At 41.7% G+C, this 18,367-nt stretch overlaps 1 protein-coding gene and 1 non-coding gene across 5 annotated transcripts in view; both read right to left on the bottom strand.

Annotated features, from left to right (window-relative positions):
• KAT6A (lysine acetyltransferase 6A) overlaps nt 1-9,707 on the bottom strand; it is a 123,268-nt gene extending 113,561 nt beyond the window's left edge. For 2 of the 4 annotated variants that reach the window (XM_077943565.1, XM_077943564.1), the window contains exons 1-3: nt 9,621-9,707; nt 7,196-7,327; nt 6,010-6,934 (exon numbers count right to left, since the gene is read on the bottom strand). In XM_077943565.1, the coding sequence (XP_077799691.1) occupies nt 6,010-6,609 (600 nt within the window). In that variant the 5' untranslated portion in view covers nt 6,610-6,934; nt 7,196-7,327; nt 9,621-9,707. The remainder of the gene's footprint in view (nt 1-6,009; nt 6,935-7,195; nt 7,328-9,620) is intronic. The other 2 variants (XM_028852629.2, XM_028852630.2) reach the window with 1 other exon arrangement.
• On the bottom strand, nt 1,213-1,284 carry LOC114680513 (small nucleolar RNA SNORD112). The gene has a single exon (XR_003732730.1). It is a non-coding gene; the product is annotated as a small nucleolar RNA SNORD112 (small nucleolar RNA).
• Nucleotides 9,708-18,367: the final 8,660 nt, after the last annotated feature.

Genomic DNA, 18,367 nt, shown 5'->3' on the forward strand with positions numbered 1-18,367 from the left:
TGCACCTATAATCCCAGCTTACTCGGGAGGCTGAGGCAGGAGAATCACTTGAACCCAGGAGGTGGAGGTTGCACCACTGCACTCCAGCCTGGGCAACAAAGCAAAACTCCATCTCTCAAAAAAAAAAAAAATCCACATTTTAATCAGTATCTCTACATCAAAAATTTAAATTCTAAATTCCAGTCAAATTCTGCTCTACTTACTCTATAATTTAAAATATAATTATAATTTAAAATATAATTATATTTATATATATATCTATAATTTAAAATATAAATTCCAATAAAACAAAATAATTTTGACTCTACTAAGAGTTGACCATAGAGATGTAACTTAGAGTGAAAGGAAAGAGAATTATCATTGGATCTTTCTGCTCCAGGTTACCTAGCTGGGAGTAACCTGAACAATAACATTAGTTGACAATACCTCTCTTCCCTTTCCAACTGAATGCTTTAGCAAATTATAATTCTGTTCCAAAATACTATGCCACCAAATAACAACACTTTTAATGAGTTGGCTGATTACCATGAAAGAGAATACTTTTCTGGGCTAGTAATACAGAACACAAACTATATATATTCAAGTAAATTATGTCAGTGTGTAAAATGAACTCAGAAGTTTGAAATCAGGCAAAAATTATTCTTTCCAAGACTCACTATATAATTTTTTAAATGGACCATCACAATCTCAAATAATTGCCTTGCCCACTAAACATCTAATTATTTCTCAAAGTCATAACACTTAATTGGTATGAAAAAATAATAATATAAAAAAATTAACAGTTCATAAACTAAAAAAGGCTTTCAAAAAATGTATTTTGTATCTCTATTCTGTCTGCTTTAATCCCCTCACAGGACCTAAGTCCTAAATCCACTGTTCAAGGCAGGCATTCAAATGTTTGCTAAATAAATAATGAATAAGTGAAGTAAATGGAATAAATTACCTTACAGTAATATCTATATATCAAAAAGAAATTTACAAGGAGGAAGTTGCTATTTAAGCCAGTTACACACTATTCTCCTCACCTATAATCCCATGATTCAAGGAAAGCAGTATTTCTGTCCCAAATTAAAGCACTCTGGTATAGCCATACAACTGATCCCTACCATGCCTATCAGAAAATTTCTGTTAGTGACAACTGAAATGAAAACTAGTAAGCATAGAAATTATCTTTAAGGGAAAAAAAACGGCATGTAGGCAAAACCTTTTTTTAATGGACCTCAGATATACAAAACTAGATTACTCATAATCTTTGGTTCCTAACACGTTCTTATCACTGGTCCAAAGTGAGTTTTCAAATCTGTTCTGCAAAAAAGAAAAATGGACACAAACAACGAAGGGGGGTGGGGAATTTGTCCTTTTACAATTAGGAAATGTGCTATGAAGTTAACACCAAGGACATTCACGAGTTTGTACTTGAGTGCAGTGATAGCCATCATACGTTACTGCTCCTAAGAGGTGGTCAGTATGGCTATTAGAAAGAATTTGGAGCCAGACTGCCCAAATTCAAATCCTAGCTCTGCCACCTAATATTTGTGTGACTTCTGCAAGCTACTGAAATCTCTTTTATGCCTCAGTTTCTTCACCTGTAAAATAAAAGTACCTATTTCACTGCTAGTACTGTTATGTTATTAATAGCTAGCTAACCTAACAGTAGCTAGTTATGTTAGAAGATTAAATGAGTTAATATACGTACAGCATTAAAGTAACGCCTGGCACATAGTAAATAAACAAATAAATAAACTCACCATGAACTACCACACTCTAAAGTTAGCTCAAAATTTTCCCTTATAACATGGGTTAAAAACTTTTTTTTGGGGGGGGATGGAGTCTTGCTCTGTTGCCCAGGTTGGAGTGCAGAGGCACAATCTAGGCTCACTACAACCTCCACCTCCCAGGTTCAAGCGATTGTCCTGCCTCAGCCTTCCGAGCAGCTAGGATTACAGGCACCCACCATCATGCCAGGCTAATTTTTGTATTGCTGTAGAGACAGGGTTTCACCATGTTGGCCAGGCTGGTCCTGAACTCCTGACCTCAGGTGATCTGCCCCCCTCGGCATCCCAAAGTGCTGGGATTACAGGCCTGAGCCACCAGGCCCGGCCAAAAAACTTTTAATCATAGTATCCCATGGATTCTCCTCAGTACTTATCAATGTGAGAAGAATACAGACTAAAGTTCAAATGTCTTCACAAAAACTCCTCTTAAACGTATTCCAACACAGTTGATCTCCCAAAAGGATCAAAACCACTGCTGAAAATCTAACATACAATTCCTTCCAAAGGTTAGTATCACACACAAAAAAAAAGGTAGAATTGAAACCGGAAAAAGTAAAGAGGAACTTGCTCAGGTTACTCCACGCAGTCTTTGAATTTCATCTTCACCTTACAGTTGGTCAGGTTAATAGAAATCCCTGCATTAGCATCCCAGAGAAGACAGAACTGTTTCTGTTCCAAGCAGATTGCCTGGTCCACAGTAGGTGTTCAACGACTATATGCCAAACCAATTAATGCCTAAAAGTGAAACTACTTCTGCCCTATACACCTTCCTTTCTCCATCACTGTCAAATAAACTCTGGATAATTTTTTTTTTTTTGAAAACATCTAGGTTCGTAACGGCAAACCATCAATTCTGCATATGAACTGATTGCGTAGTTTGAAGGAAAGAAAATAGTTAAAATACAATAAAAGGGGCAGAGATAATCTGTTCAAAGGAATAATCCCTCACCCTAGAGTTCACTGTATTACGATTTTGAATGTAAACTTTTCCTTTCTTTGGGGGAAGTCACACAGGTAATTCACTACTGAAAATAAGACTCCATTTAAAAATACAGAACAGAGCTCATCAACTCTAATTTAATAGATGTTATCATGAAATTAGTTTTCCAAAGAGATCAGTACACATACAAGTCTACTTACTCAAAGAAACAAACTCTATTTTCCCACATGTCTAAATTGAGTTACTTCAGTTAACAACACTATAGGCAGGGCGCGGTCCAGCACTTTGGGAGGCTGAGGTGGGTGGATCACCTGAGGTTGAGAGTTTGAGACCAGCCTGACCAACGGGGAGAAACCCTGTCTCTACTAAAAATACAAAATTAGCCGGGCATGGTGGTACATGCCTGTAATCCCAGCTACTTGGGAGGCTGAGGCAGGGGAATTGCTTGAACCTGGGCGGTGGAGGCTGCGGTGAGCCAAGTGCCATTTGCACTTCAGCGAAATTCCGTCTTTAAAAAAAAAAAAACTATATATGAAAGCAATGTAAGCAAATGGGTATTTCTTTTTCATTTTTTCAATTATTAAATCACTTTTGTTTTTCTCACTTTATTTCTCCAAAAGCAAATGGGGCCAGGTACGGTGGCTCATTCCAATAATCTCCGCACTTTGAGAGGCCGAGGTCGGCAGGTCGCTTTAGGTCAGGAGTTGAGACCAGCCTAGCCAACATGGTGAAACCCCGTCTCTACTAAAAATACAAACAAACAAAAAAAAAAGTAGCCAGGCGTGGTGGCACACATCTATACTCCCAGCTACTCAGGAGGCTGAGACAGGACAATCGCTTGAACCTGGGAGGCGAAGGCTGCAGTGAGCTGAGATCACACCACTGAACTCCAGTCAAAGCAAAACAGCACATCTCTACTGAGTTAAACTTTTCTTAATGCAAAGGTGCTATGAAATGGCCTCAACAAAGGTCCTTAGCTCAGCTGCAAAATAAGGACTGTTGGATTAGACGGTTCTCAGGGTCCCTTCCAAAAGTAAAATCCCAGGGTTCTAGGACTTGGACTTGTCTTGCACTGTACTATACTGACTACCTTTTAAAAATATGCTCAAATGACATTTTTATATGGCTAATATTTTTTAAAATTAAAATATCTATTGATAATTCAAGCAAGTATAATTACAATAAAAGCAGACAACAGGCCAGGCACGGTGGTTCACGCCTGTAATCCCAACACTTTGGGAGGCAGAGGCGGGTGGATCACCTGAGGTCAGGGGTTCGAGACCAGCCTGGCCAACAAGGTGAAACCCCGTGTCTACTAAAAATACAAAAATTACCCGGGCATAGTGGTGCATGTTAATCCCAGCTACTTGGGAGGCTTAGGCAAGAGAATCGCTTGAACCTGGGAGGCGGAGATTGCAGTGAGTGAGACTGCACCACTGCACTTCAGCCTGGGCGACAGAGCGAGACTCCGACTCAAAAATAAATAAAAGCAAACAGGTTAACAAGAACTTATAACATCTACTTCACAGGTATGGCACTGAATTGATCTAACTATAAATTATTTCCTGTTTCCAGGCAGTTAACCTGTTAGATCATTTAAAAATTGTAGCAATCCAATCATTGTATTTAACTTCAGCCACATGTGATAAAGTTTCTACAGGTAAGAGTTCTTAGAGCATACAGAATAAAGCATTTTAATTACTTGTCTACTTTGAATTTTTAATACATACTCTTAATAAACGCTCAAATTATATAGAGCCATTTTATGAATGAGATTCTCTGTCAATTCATGGCTATATGAGAATCATTTCAAGAGTAATAACAGCAAGATTATGTTTTATTTCAATGTTCACAGGGAAAATTGAACCCTAGAATAGATCTCTAAAACTTTCATCAAAGAAAAACACTGTTAATTTTCAATTGTTGAAGAAAAATCTCCAGGTATTCAGTGGGCTGCTAATAATACAACAAATTTAGATCAAATCTCAAATTTTCAAAATACATTCAATGTTAACTTTACCATCTTTCCACCCTAGGAGTACCCCCATCATCTTAAGCAAAATGAAAACCATTTTACTTATGTCTACCAAGGTGTGCAGCAACTTAAAGCATCACTGCTCTAAGCACCTCAAGAAAATTTACAGCGAAGATACTAGATCAATGTAAAAAACAGGTACTAACAAAATTCTCCTAATCTCCAAATATCTATTTAAGCACCAAAATTTACTGTTTAAGAAGTCGTACTTTCAACTATACACAACAACATCCTAAAACACAACAGAGTAAAGTATACACCTGGGCATCAAAACTTCCGACTCTCCAGAACTTTACCTTTCTGTTTTTAGAACAGGTGTCACTCAGTTGTCCAGGCTGGAGTGCAGTGGTCAGAGCATAGCTCACTGGAGCCTCAGACCCCTGTACTCAAGCAATCCTCCCCAACACAGCCTCTCAAGTAGCTAGGACTACAGGCGTGCCCATACCTGGCTAATTTTTCTATTTTTGGTGGACATGGGGTCTCGCTATATTCCTCAGACTGGGCTCAAACTCCTAGGCTCAAGCCATCCTCCTGTCCCAGTCTCCCAAAGCGCTGGGATTACAGGCATGAACTACTGTACCAGGCCCTCCAGAACTCTTCTAATTTAGGATACTGTGTTCCTGTCCCATGCAACTACAGCTGTCATAAATAACAACATTCAGGACTTGATCATATGCAAAGCCATAATACATGATAGAAAGCTATAATACAAACAGCAGAAACAAGAATTGCTAAGTTTGCTTAGTTGCGCCTAGGGGTCATGAGAATCTGTCTCATTCCTGTCTAACGAGTAATCTGCAACAAAATGGAAAATAGAAAAAGACAGGTTCTCAGAGTCATCTGCTTGTTTCAAATTCAAGTCTCCAGGATTTGGCTGCTCATCAACTTCCAGTAGTAAGGCATTGTAAGAACCTTTAGTTAAAAGTTTTATAGTCTCACGCTGTACTCCTCCTCAAGCAAAATAATAAAAAAAAGTTTTTAAAAAAAGGTTTTAAACTAATATGCCACTTTTTCATTGCAATGTAAAAAAGTTCTTTTAGGAAGATTAACATTCTACATTTTTATCTTAGGCTTCAAATATTTCAAAGTACCAGAACAAATCTATGTTCTCATAGCTACAACTCACCAATAAAAAACCAGAGGTGATGACTCCACTAAAGTCCCCAAACAAAAAACTTGAATATAACTTTCCAGAAATGTGAATTTGTAGCATCCTATATCATCAGCTCTATAAACCCGGAGGCATATGCCATTCTTACCTTATCCTTTTCATGTGGAAGAAGGGACACTGGAGGTAAACAGGAAAGAGACTCACAACACTCTTTCCCATCCACATTGGTTGCTTTAGTGTTGAGCCGATAAAGAGGTCCATCTTTAAGGAGTCTGCCATGGCCAATGGCACGTTTGATAGCCAATCGTAACTGCTGGTGAAAGCCAGAGGCAGCACTGCCTCCAAATAACGCAGACACATCCTTCTGACCTTTCAAAAAACGTTCAATGCTTTTCAAAGTTGAGCCACCAGACTCTGCCAAGCCCTCAACTGCCCGCTTTATCAGTTTATTCCAATCCACATTTTGTTTATTATCCAATTTTCCATGGTTCCGAGGCTTAGGAAGTGCTATTCGCCCAGGATTATCAGGATCTTTATAGGAATTGAGTCCTTTATTTGAGACTTTTAAAATCGTTCCATCTTTAACACTCAACTCCAATTGTTCTAAAACAGTTTTACGATCCAAGCCATGGGATGAAGACACAGCATTGCATATCCTTTCTTCTGAAGGACGCTGTTTCTGCTTTTTCACTTTTTTGATGGCCTCCAAAATCCACTCAGTATAAAGCGGGTTTGCGAGTTTTACCATGGTGAAGGATTCTGTATATCCATAGAGTCGTTATCCCTTATCCTGATGCTGAGTAAGTTTTACACCATGGAAACCAAGATTCTCGGAGGCTGGGAACCAGTTAACCATAGCATACAAGTTTTCTGGCCTAAGTCCTTCCTCCTTTCACAAAACAGAATGCCTCCCCAATTGTACTATAGAAACCAAAACAACCTGTTGTTTGAAATGTCTTCCAACTTCCCAATGAATTTCTCAATAGCACCACACATAGGTCTTGTCATAAAGCTGTAAGAACTCAAGAATATTTCATTCCCGGCTTCAGAGCAGAAAAATGTGCATCTTATGCCTGAAAAGCAATGAAAATAAGGTCAGTTTTCTACCAACACCTATTTCGAACGAAAATAAGCATCCTCATCTTAAAGCAATCAAACAGCAAGTGTTTAGTGGGCACCTTTGCCAATTTCCAAACTTATCTATTAACATTCCAAAACAATCATGTATGTAAACCATTGGGATAAAAAACAAAAGAAAAAAAAAACATGAGTAATTAGGATACAATGAGGAAACACGATGAGTGTTCTAAGAATGACCTGAAGCTACCACTAACCAGAGGGGGTGATGGCTATTCTGTACTCCGCAATCTCTGCTCACCAGTCTAGGAATTTCAACTCTTCCTTGACATCTTTCCCCAAGAAACTAGTCAGCACTTCAACAAGTATCTGGATTAGTAGAAAGAATCCTGCAATGAAAGTAAGAGTGAATCTTTCATCTTTCAAAATTCTAGACATTCAGAGTGGACAAAAACAGTCAATAAGATAGGCAGAAAACGATTGAGAAAATTTTAGCTATTTCTTATATGAAAAGAAACAATGAATACAATATGCACACCCAGTTTATAATTTAAGTATAGTATTACCTTAATCTTTCCTAATGGAAACAAAAATACTATTGAAAATAGCCTAGTGTGAAAGTGCTGCCTGAATTTAACAATAATTCACTTACATTCAAATTTTAAGAATTATATGCTGATAGCTTCTCCTAACCCAAACTAAGATGTTTCCTTACATTCAAATTTTAAGAATTATATGCTGATAGCTTCTCCTAATCCAAACTAAGATGTTTCTATCCATATGCTGAAGAGAGTCACAACTGTCAAAATGCATATAAGTAATCCATAGACAGGAAAACTAGACGTGAGGAAGGCCCAGAATCACTGGGGTCAACGCACATACTACATGTCAAATGTACAGTACAGAAAAAGAAATGTACCGGCTACTTGTGGGTCTAAAGAGACACCCAAATAATAAAGATATAAATTCAAGATTGCTGTCCTGAAACGAACACTAATAAAACATAAACACAAACATACTGTCTCTCTGAATCAAAGTAAGTATCCCTACAAAAGAACCTGGTAGATGCAATTTTATTTAATCACTAAAATACTGAATTCTGAATCTAACTTGCAATTTTATTTAATCACTAAAATACTGAATTCTGAATCTAACTCTTTTACCTCGAAAACTAAGTTTAACTGAAGTGTTTTTTAGAACTTCTGCTCTCATTCTAGAGATCATTTGCATTACAATATAAACAATGCTAGACAAATGGCTCCCACAGCAACTATTCTTAGTACTGACATTAAAATCAAACGGAAAACTAATACACACTAGGAAAGAGATATTACTATTAACTCTGACAGGAAAGAAAAGAGTGAAGCAAACATTCAAACCTGAGCCAAGATTTGTTTTTAAATTAGCTGCCTAAATAGAAGCCCCCTGGGAGAGCTATGCTTCAATTTGGTGAGGGTCTCAAGAGGGTAAATATCAGAGTATTATTACTCCAAGCAAGCTCATTATACAGATATTAAGTCTAAACTAAAAGAGAAGCTACAACCTGAGTTTAAGAAGCTGGGAACGAACGTCCTAATTAACTAAGCTTCGCAGGTAAAAAAAATGAGTGACAGTCACTCATTGTCTTTCCGGCCGGGATTGTCATCAGTCTCCTGGTCTTCGGAAAGTCAAGCGCCTGCAGCCTCGGATCTTAACTCCCGGAAAGTACACTAGCGGCTAGAGCGAGCGCAACTCGCTTCCGACAGTCCTTCCCGTCCCCATTCCCCACCCCCAAACACGTCTTCGCGCTCTCTTTTCAAAGAGCAAGAAACTTTAAAAACTTGGATCCGCACAGCCCCGCAGCACGCCGATGGGCGCTGCGCCGTTTCCACGCGATGGAAACAGACCCAGAGCACAAGTTAACAATGAAATCACGTGAAGGAGTTCAGAGCGGTGCATCGCCCCGGCCCAGCTCCGCACCCTAAGCTCTGGGGGCCGGCTCCAGGGCGGCGCGGGCTGCTGGAGCCTGACAGTCGTGCACCGAGCCAAGCGGCGAGGTTGACAGGCGCCCGGCCTCCCCTCGGCGGCGGGGCTGACAGCCCGGCAGACACAACACCACACGTGCTGCGCCTCGCACCACAACACCCGCCGGCCTGTCAGCCCCGCTCGCTGCCTCAGCCCGGCTTGGATCCCCGCGCCCCCGGCTGGAGCCCAAGCCGGAGCCGGAACCCGAGCCGGAGCCCTAGCGCCCGCGAGCGCGGGGAGAAGCGACCCGGCCCGGCCGGCACTGCGCGCGGCGGGCGGGTGGGCGCGCCCCGAGGGAGAGCGGGCTCGCCGGCTCCGCCAGCCCGAGGCTCCGCGGCCTGGGCCGCTCGCCGCCCGCCCACCCGCCGGCTCCCCCAGGGCGGGCCCGGCCGGCGGGGTCGGGGGCGCGGGGCCCGCGAGCGCGGGACCGGGCGGCGGCGCGCGGGCCGCGAGTTGGGGCAGCCGGGCGCCGGGCGGGCGGGCCCGGCGGGCGGGCGCGAGGGGGCGGCCACGGCGCCCCAGCCCGAGGCCTGGCGCAGAGCAGCGGGAGGCGGCGCAGGCCGCGGCGGGGCCTGCAGCGGCCCGCCGACCCCGCGAGGCAGCGGAGTGGGCCCTGGAGCGGCTCAGCCTCGGGCTGGGCGGCCAGGGGCTGCCGGGGACGGCCCCTCGGCTACTTACCGGGAGGAAGTAGAGCCCGGATCCCGGGGACCCGGGCCGGACCGCGGAGATGCCCCAAACTGACACGGCCGCCATCTTGGAGACAGTGAGCTCCAGCCGGGGGGAGGGGAGGCGAGGCGGCGGAACAGCCGCGGGGGGAGGGGAGCGTCGCGAGGGAACGGCGGCCTGGGGGAGGCAGCGGGAAGAGCCTGGGCGGGAGGCGAGGGGAGGCGGAGGCCCGGCAGCGCGGGAGGGGGGCGGCCGAGAGCGGGAAGAGCTGGGCCGAGAGCCGGGAAAGGCCGGAGGGCGGGGCGGGGCAGCAGGGAAGAGCCGGCCGGCGGGGTCACGTGGGGCCGGTACAAAAGGCCAAAGCCAGGGTGGGAGGAGGACTCCGTGGGGCTGGAGGCCGTTGAGCGTCGGCTGTTTCTGTACCTTCTCACGCGTTTAAGTCAGACGGCCACCCGGGAGAGGAGGAGCTGGTGCACCCCATGCCACCACTGGGGAAACTGAGGGCAGGCGCCTGGGTGGGGTGGCTTCAGTGTGGCACGGAAATCCGGCAGCCACGCAGGATGGGAACTCTCAGCGGCGTCTGTTTACAGTTAGTGAGCTCTCCCTCCCCACTCATTTGCCTGCAGAGCGACTGTCCGGAGCCGGAGACCGGGGTCCGCCCGAGGGCGGGGCCTGGAGGGCTGCGAGGAGGCGGTTTCCCGTCCTTACCCCTGGCTGCTCGTCTCAGCCCCCGACGGCTCTCTTCTGTTGGTGGGAAGATTGGGGAGAGGGTGGAACGAGAGGCACCCGTCTTAAGCCTTTCAGCAGTGACTTCATTTCTTCCTTCCCCCAGCAACTGAGAGGGTCCTTGGACCTCACTAGAGCTATTTTATGGGAAACTCCACAGACCTGGGTCATGTGACTTGGACGAGGTCACACAGCTAGTGTGTGGCGCGCACCTGAGCCTGGGACTGAGATTTGTCTTATTCCAAAGCCGGTCTTCCCTTCTTATCCTGTGCAGAACTCTTGTCCGTACTTACGGCGGAACCAGGAGCAGGCACTTCATGGCCTGCCTGTCCTCTACTGGCTGCATGGACGTTTCTTTGTCTTGCCTTTCATTTAGTTTAAAGTATTTGATGCAGAGATTGAGTCATACTTTTTTTTTTTTTTTGAGACAGTCTCGCTCTGTTGCCCAGGCTGGAGTGCAGTGGTGCGATCTTGGCTCACTGCAACCTCAAACTCCCGGGTTCAAGCGATTCTCCTGCCTTATCCTCCCGAGTGGCTGGGACTACAGGCGCCCGCCACCATGCCTGGCTTATTTTTGTATTTCTAGTAGAGACGGGGTTTCACCATGTTGGCCAGGCTGCTGGTCTCGAACCCCTGACTTCAAGTGATCCGGCCTCCTCGGCCTGCCACAGTGCTGGGATTACAGGTGTGAAACACTGTACCTGGCCGAGTCATACTTTTTTTTTCTGCATTCACTGGAAAGACAGTAGACATGAAAAAGACATACTAAATCTTTAATCGTTTACGTGGAAGTGTATCCTGCTGCCAGACCTTTCTCTGCCCTGTCCCCAACCCCGTACGACCGACCCCACCTAGACTGTCGCCCCCAATACCTCATTGTATCTCAGCTTTAGCTTTTAAGGGCCTCCCTCTCACCCATTGCCTTAACTTCCATGCTGACTTCCTCTTCTGAACTTATGTAGTAGTATCATTTGCTCTACTCATTTTGCACTTATATGTGGTCTATCTATCTATATATTCCGAATACATTTCCTGGTAAATGCTCTCCTATAATGACTCTGCATCTCCAGCGCTTAGAATAATGTTGTACAAGTACTGTAGTAGATGGTTTAAAAAAAAAATGTTGCTCGTGAATGAACAATTTTTTAAGCCGTTAAGAAAGCCGGTCGTGGTGGGGCGCTCCTGTAGCCCAGCTACTCCGGAGGCCTGCTTGAGCCCAGGAGTTCCAGGCTGCAGTGAACTATGATCGCCACTGCACTCCAGCCTGGGAGACACAGCGAGAGGGAACCCAAACTTTTCTATCTCTCCCGTCTCCACTCTAATCCGTAGCCCTACCTTCCATACCGTAGACTCTGGACCATTCAATAAGAATAATAACTTTTCAGATGATGGTCCAGCCAAATCAATATCCTGACACTGACAGAAACAGAAGTGTAATGTAGTGAGGTTGACTGAGTTGCCGTTCATCACCTACTTTCAAGCCCAATCTCCAAAGCAGTAGAGAAATTTGGAATACGTAATAATCCAATAGAAAGGATCGCTTTCATCCCAGATGAATCAGATAGACACATTCTCAGGTAAAATGGTCCCTGTTTGTAATGAAATCGCCTCCAGAAAAAAAAAAATTATATATATTCTCTTTTAGTAGAATAGGCAGATTTTAATTTCCCAAAGAGGGCAGGTAAAGTCATATTAATACAAAGACAATGAGTTCTTCATGTGAGACTATAGTGTGTGCCCTTCAGAAGAAAAATAATACAGAGATGAGTTGTGTTTACTTTTGGATAATTTGGAAGAAAACTGGCCACAGCCATCCCTCTGAAAAGACCAAACTGGGGATTAAACAGTAGCAAGAATTTAAAACAATTTGTAACAACAAAGCATAGTTGAGCTTTTCACACAGCTTCCATAAAGAATCTCTGCTTTACATTTGCATAACTAATGGCACATTCAGGAGGTCTTCTCAAAATAAAAATCTTGCAACAAAGACAGATTAAAGTCTTCATCATTTGCAAGTTAAAAAGCAATCTGCACTCTGAAAGGATAGTTTTTCTTAGCTCAAACTTTACTCGATTCAGCCCTGTGGAGCTGGCAGCTAAAGGTTATTTCCCCCTTGCATATTTTGCTTTAGGAATCCCTGCCTTTTCACTTGTACTTGTTAATTATGTCTTATACAGAGTCCATGCCAGCCTGAAATTGGAAGATTGCTCTGTCCTGGTTTCAACAGGAAAAATCTTTAGTCCATTTACATTTAATATAATTACTGGTATATTTGGATGTATGCCCAACATCTTACCATTTATTTTGGATCACCTATTTCACATCCCTTGTTCTCTGCTTTTTGCCTTCTTTTGAATCAATTAAAATATTTTAACTATATCATTACCCCCTCTATTAATTTTTAAATTATACATTACTAGTTTTAGATATTACAACATTGCTTTTTGACTTACTACCTTCTAATAAATAATTATTTTTATCACTTCCCCAGTAATGCCAAGACATTAAAATACTGTGTCTCCACCTACCCATCTCCCTTCTGTGTTTATTGTTGTCATGGATTTTAACTGTGTGTGTATTTTAAGCCCCACAAGAATTTATACTTATTGTTCTGTTCAATAAATACTCATTTAGATTAACCTACATATCTATCCTTATATTGTTCTTCATTCCAATATGCATTTCTGTGCTTCTGTCAGAAGGTTTTCCTTCTATTTGAATAATTCCTCTGTTTTACAGCAGGTCTGCTGATGACAAGTTCTCTCCAAGATTGTTTGAGTTTTTGCTTTTTGTTTTTTGTGGGGTTTTATTGCCTAAAACTTTGCATTGTCCTTCGTATTTTTGCTGGGTATAGCATTCTGGTTTGTCAAGGTTTTTTTTTTTTGTTTTTTTGTTTTTTTTCCCCAGCACTCTGAAGATGTTTTTCCATTGTCTTCTGATTTCTATCACTCCCCTTTATTCCTTTGAAAGTAATGTCTTTTTGCCTTTGACTCCTTTTAGGATTTTTTCTTATCTTTAGTTGTCAACAGCTTTACTATGATGTGTCTAGATGTGGTTTTCTTTGTATTTGTCCTACTTAGGTTCATGAGTGCAATGGGTGTACACGGAGTCCGTTGCATTTGTGGGTTTATATCTTTTAGGAAATTCTTGGTCACTATCTCTTCTCTCTCCTTTCCTTTTAGGGTTTAAATTATACATATGTCAGAATTTTTCATTGCTTACCATCTGTATTTCTTATCATCTTTTTCCCCACCTTTTTTTTCTCTATGCATGAGTCGGTATATTTTCTATTTAATTGTGTACTTTTAAACCCATTTGTGAGTTCTTAATTTTGGTTATTATATTTTTAAGTTCTAGAATTTTCATATGATTCTTAAAATCAAATTCATTTGGAGAAATTATTTATTTATATATGTATTTTCTCTGCTGTTGCCTCTCTTTTCTTGAACATACCAATCCTAGATATTTTTTAACCCTAGACATTTTAAAGCTCTTTCTGATCATTACAATAGCTGAATCTTCTGTGGATCTATTTCTATTGTATATTCTTTCCATTGGTTTGGGTCATTTTTTTTCCTGGCTCTTAGCTTGTCTGAGAATTTTTAATAGAATGTCATACATTCAAGTATGAAAAATTGTAGAGGATAGTATTATCTTCATCCAGAGAAGGATTCCCACTCTCCTTTGCAAAGCATTTAGAGTGAGAGCTAATCACCTTAATCAACCAGAGACTGAGTTAACTTGGGGTTGGATTTTGGCAAGATTTAATTCACCTCTTTTCTGCTGCTGCTTCCAGTAGCATAAGCCTCTGGGGGTTCCAACTGAAAGTTGTGTGTGTTCCCTGGGACCCTTCATCCCAATGGATACTGAACTCTAATTCTTGTTTCTGCAGAACCATGAGACGGTCAAAATCTCTTCACTCCGCTTTTCAGAGGCTTTCTGCTTAGCTTTTTAACCTTCTGTCTCGTGCATCTTCAGAATTTGGAAAATGACTTGAGGGAGGTTGACAGTACTGGGCTCAATTATTTACCCCTCCCTTCTCACTGGGAATCTGGCCCCTCTTGTTCTTAAGTTTGTCTCTCCAACCTTGCTGAACTGGCAGAATCATCCCTGGTGGTGTCTTTGCCTATTAGGGCCTCTTTCTGTACTCAGAACCAAAACTCAGACTCTGGCCTTATGCCCAGAATTTCCCCAAGGAACAAAGGTACTGCTGAATGTCAGCTCACCTCTACATACAGTTTCCCCTTCTCTGAGATTGTGTCCTCATAAGTCCTGGTTGCTTCAGCAGCTCGCTGATGCCTTCAAACAGATGTTTTATGCTTTAGCTGGCTCTCCTAATTGTTTTCAGCTGGATTATTGGTTGGCTATAAGTACCCCCATTATACTCAGAACCAGGAAATGTTTTTCAAATGAAATGATCTTGCCTTCCCCCTCAGTAAAACAAAAATAAATGTCTGAACAAGGTTCTGCCTGAGGTATCAAGATATAGTTTACAACACTGTCTGTGTATCAGAATCATCTCAGTACTTTTTAATAAGTAAAAGAGTCCAGAATTCCATACCAGACCTACTAGATCTGAGTTTCTAAGAGATTAATTTGGCTCTGTATTTTAAAATGCTTTCCAGGTATGAACATTTGCTCTGACAACAATTAAGTAATGGGGACTGGATTTATCCTCCCCTCTTAAACATCTGGAATAGAAAATAGTTTTCTGACATAGGTTTTCTGACAAAATATATGAAACAATGGTTTTCAGACATTGGACAATAGACAGTGTAGGATACTGATTGCTAAGGTAAGATAAGTAAACAAGTTGAGCCATCTAATTGCCCCAGCCTACTGCCTTGCAACAGTTTCCAGGCCACAGGACAGGCAGTGGCAGAGCCCAAAGCCCAGCAATACTGCTGACTTGAGGAGACAAATATCAGGATTCAGGGAGGCCAGTGTAGCTAAAGTTTGGAGGACAGAGAACCAGAAATGGGAAAGCTACACAGACATACAACTCCAAATAGCTACAGAGGGGTCCTTTTGCTTCTTTGGATGAGCATTGATTTGCACATATTTGAGAAGAGACTAATTGGAAACTAATTGGGAAAACAAACCACCAAAAAAAGGCAGGAAAAACAATTCCCAGAGCTCCCGTATGAATGGAAATTGTGTCTGTTTTCACCAGCCAGAATAGGAAGACCTGTCTGTACATTTTGTCCTTAGTCCTCAGGAGGGTGTCATCTTGGTACTGAAAATGAATTTGCCTATATTAAAAGGAACGTGGGGGATTTGAAGAAATAATGGCTGAAATTGTCCCAAATTTAATAAAAACTATAAACCCACAAATTCAAGGCATTCAAATAACACTAAGCGGAATATAAAATTGTAACCACACCAAGGCACATTATAGTAAAATTGCTGAAACCAGGCGCAAGTCTTAATATCAGCCAGAAAAAAAGGATAATACACAGGAAAGAACAAGGACAGGAATTACATTAGACTTGTTATTAGAAACTATTCAACCAAGAAAAAAAAGTCTTCAGATTGCTGAAAGATTTTTAAAAATCAACCTAGAATTCTTTACTCAGCAAAAATATCTTTCAGAAATGAAAGGTAAATAAAAATGTTTCAGACAAAAAAGAAAAAAGTGGCTGGGTGCAGTGGCTCACGCCTGTAATCCCAACACTTTGGGAGGCTGAGACAGGTGGATTGCCTGAAGTCAGGGGTTCAAGAGCAGCCTCTCCAACATGGTGAAACTCTGTCTCTACTAAAAATACAAAACAGCCGGGCATGGTGGCACATGCCTATAGTCCCAGCTACTTGGGAGGCTGAGGCAGGAGAATCGCTTGAACCCGGTAGACAGAGGTTGTAGTGAGCCAAGATCATGCCATTGCACTCCAGCCTGGGTAACAGTGTGAGACTCTGTCTCAAAAAAAAAAAAGAAAGAAAAGAAAAAAACCAACTGAGTGCAGTGGCTCACACCTGTAATCCCAGCACGATAAGAGCCCAAGGGAGGAGGATCGCTTGACACCAGGAGTTCAAGACCAGCCTAGGCAACATAGTGAGACGCCCATCTCTATCCAAATAAAAAATTGAAAAATAGCTGGATGTGGTGCCTGTAATTCCAGCTAGTTGAGAGGCTGAGGTGGGAGGACTGCTTGAGCCTAGGAGGTCAAGGCTGCAGTGCCTGAGTGACAGAGCAAGACCTTGTCTCAAAAAAAAAAAAAAAAGGAATAAAGGGAGGGAGACAGGGGAGGGAGGGAAAGAAAAAAGCTAAGATAGTTTATCACTAGAAAATATGAACTTCCAGAGCAAGACTTTGTCAGAGAGAGAGAGAGAGAGAGATAGAGAGAGCACGCGCTAAGGTAGTTTATCAGTAGCAAGCATGAACTTCCAGGAATATTGAAGATACTTCTTCAAAAATAATGGGAAAGGATACTAGACTGAAATTTTGATTTACAGATAAATGTTAAGAACTCTGTAATTGTGAAATGTGTGGATAAGTACAATTTTTTTATTCTTTATAAGATGATTGTGTAAGGCAAATTAATAACAATGTATTATGGGGTTTAAAACTTATGTAATAGTAAAATGGATAATAGGGGGAATGTGGAGAAATGGGAATAATGGTTACAAAGTTTTACACTGTACATATAGTGGCAAATCATCATTTGAAGGTAGACTGTAGTAAGCTAAAGATGCATATTGTAAATGTTACAACAACCACTGAAAGTAGTAATAAAACTACAGTACAGCTACTAGGCCAATAGTGGAAATAAAAGAGTCACAAAAGTACTCAATTTAGAAGAAAACAGGAAAAGAAGAAAAAAAAGGAGTAAAAACTAGATTAGACAAATAGAAAACTATAGCAAGATGATACACTTAAACTCAACTATGTTGATAATTATATTAAATATAAGTGGTCTAAACATCAAATTAAAAAGCAGAGATTATCAGATTGTATATAAAAGCAAGAGCAAAGTATGTGCTGGCTACAGAAACACGTTTTAGATAAAAAGACACAAATATGTTAAATGCGAAAGAATGAAAAATACATGCCAGGCAAACACTAACCAAAAGACTGATGGAGTGACAGTATTACTATCAGATAGATTTCAGAACAGGGAATATTACCAGGAATAAAGATGAATATTTCAGAATGATACGAGAGTCAATTTATCAAATAGACACAACAATCCAAAATGCTTATGGAACAAATAACAGGCCTACAAAATGCTGAATCAAAAACTGAGAGCCACTGGGCATGGTGGCTCATGCCTGTAATCCCAGCATTTTGGGAGGCCAAGGCGGGCTGATCACAAGGTCAGGCATTTGAGACCAGCCTGTCCAACATGGTGAAAACCCATCTCTACTAAAAATACGAAAATTAGCCAGGCGTGGTGGCGCATGCCTATAATCCCAGCTACTCAGGAGGCTGAGGCAGGAGAATCGCTTGAACCTAGGAGGCAGAGGTTGCAGTAAGCCAAGATTGAGCCACTGCAGTCCAGCCTGGGTGACAGAGTGAGACTCTGACTCAAAAAAATAAAAAATAAAAAATAAAAAAATACTGAGCACCTAAAGGAAAAATAGAGAAATCCACAATTAAAGTTTAGGATTTCAACACTATGTTAATAATTGATGTTTTTAAGTAGAAAGAAAAGGAGTAATGATATAGAATACTTGAACAATATTGTCAATTAACTTGAGCTACTTGTTTGTAGGACATTGTACCCAACAACAAAAGAATCCATGTACTCTGCCAGCATGCAGAAAATATTCACCAAGATAGACTATGTTCTGTGTTGTAAAATAAATTTCAATACATTTAAGAGATTAAAATTATATGAAGTATGATTGCTGATCAAAATGAAATTAGTCTGGAAAACAAAATATTTGCAGATCAAACAACATAAGTCAAAGAGAAGTTAGAAATGACAAAAGAAGTTAGAAAACTTCTAAAACAGATGTTCAAGAAATTTGAACGGATGTTTCATTGAATGCGCATGAAAAGAAACATATCAAAATTTATGGAATACAGCTAAATC

This window comes from Macaca mulatta, chromosome 8 (genome assembly GCF_049350105.2).
Source record: "Macaca mulatta isolate MMU2019108-1 chromosome 8, T2T-MMU8v2.0, whole genome shotgun sequence".
NCBI lineage: Eukaryota > Metazoa > Chordata > Mammalia > Primates > Cercopithecidae > Macaca > Macaca mulatta.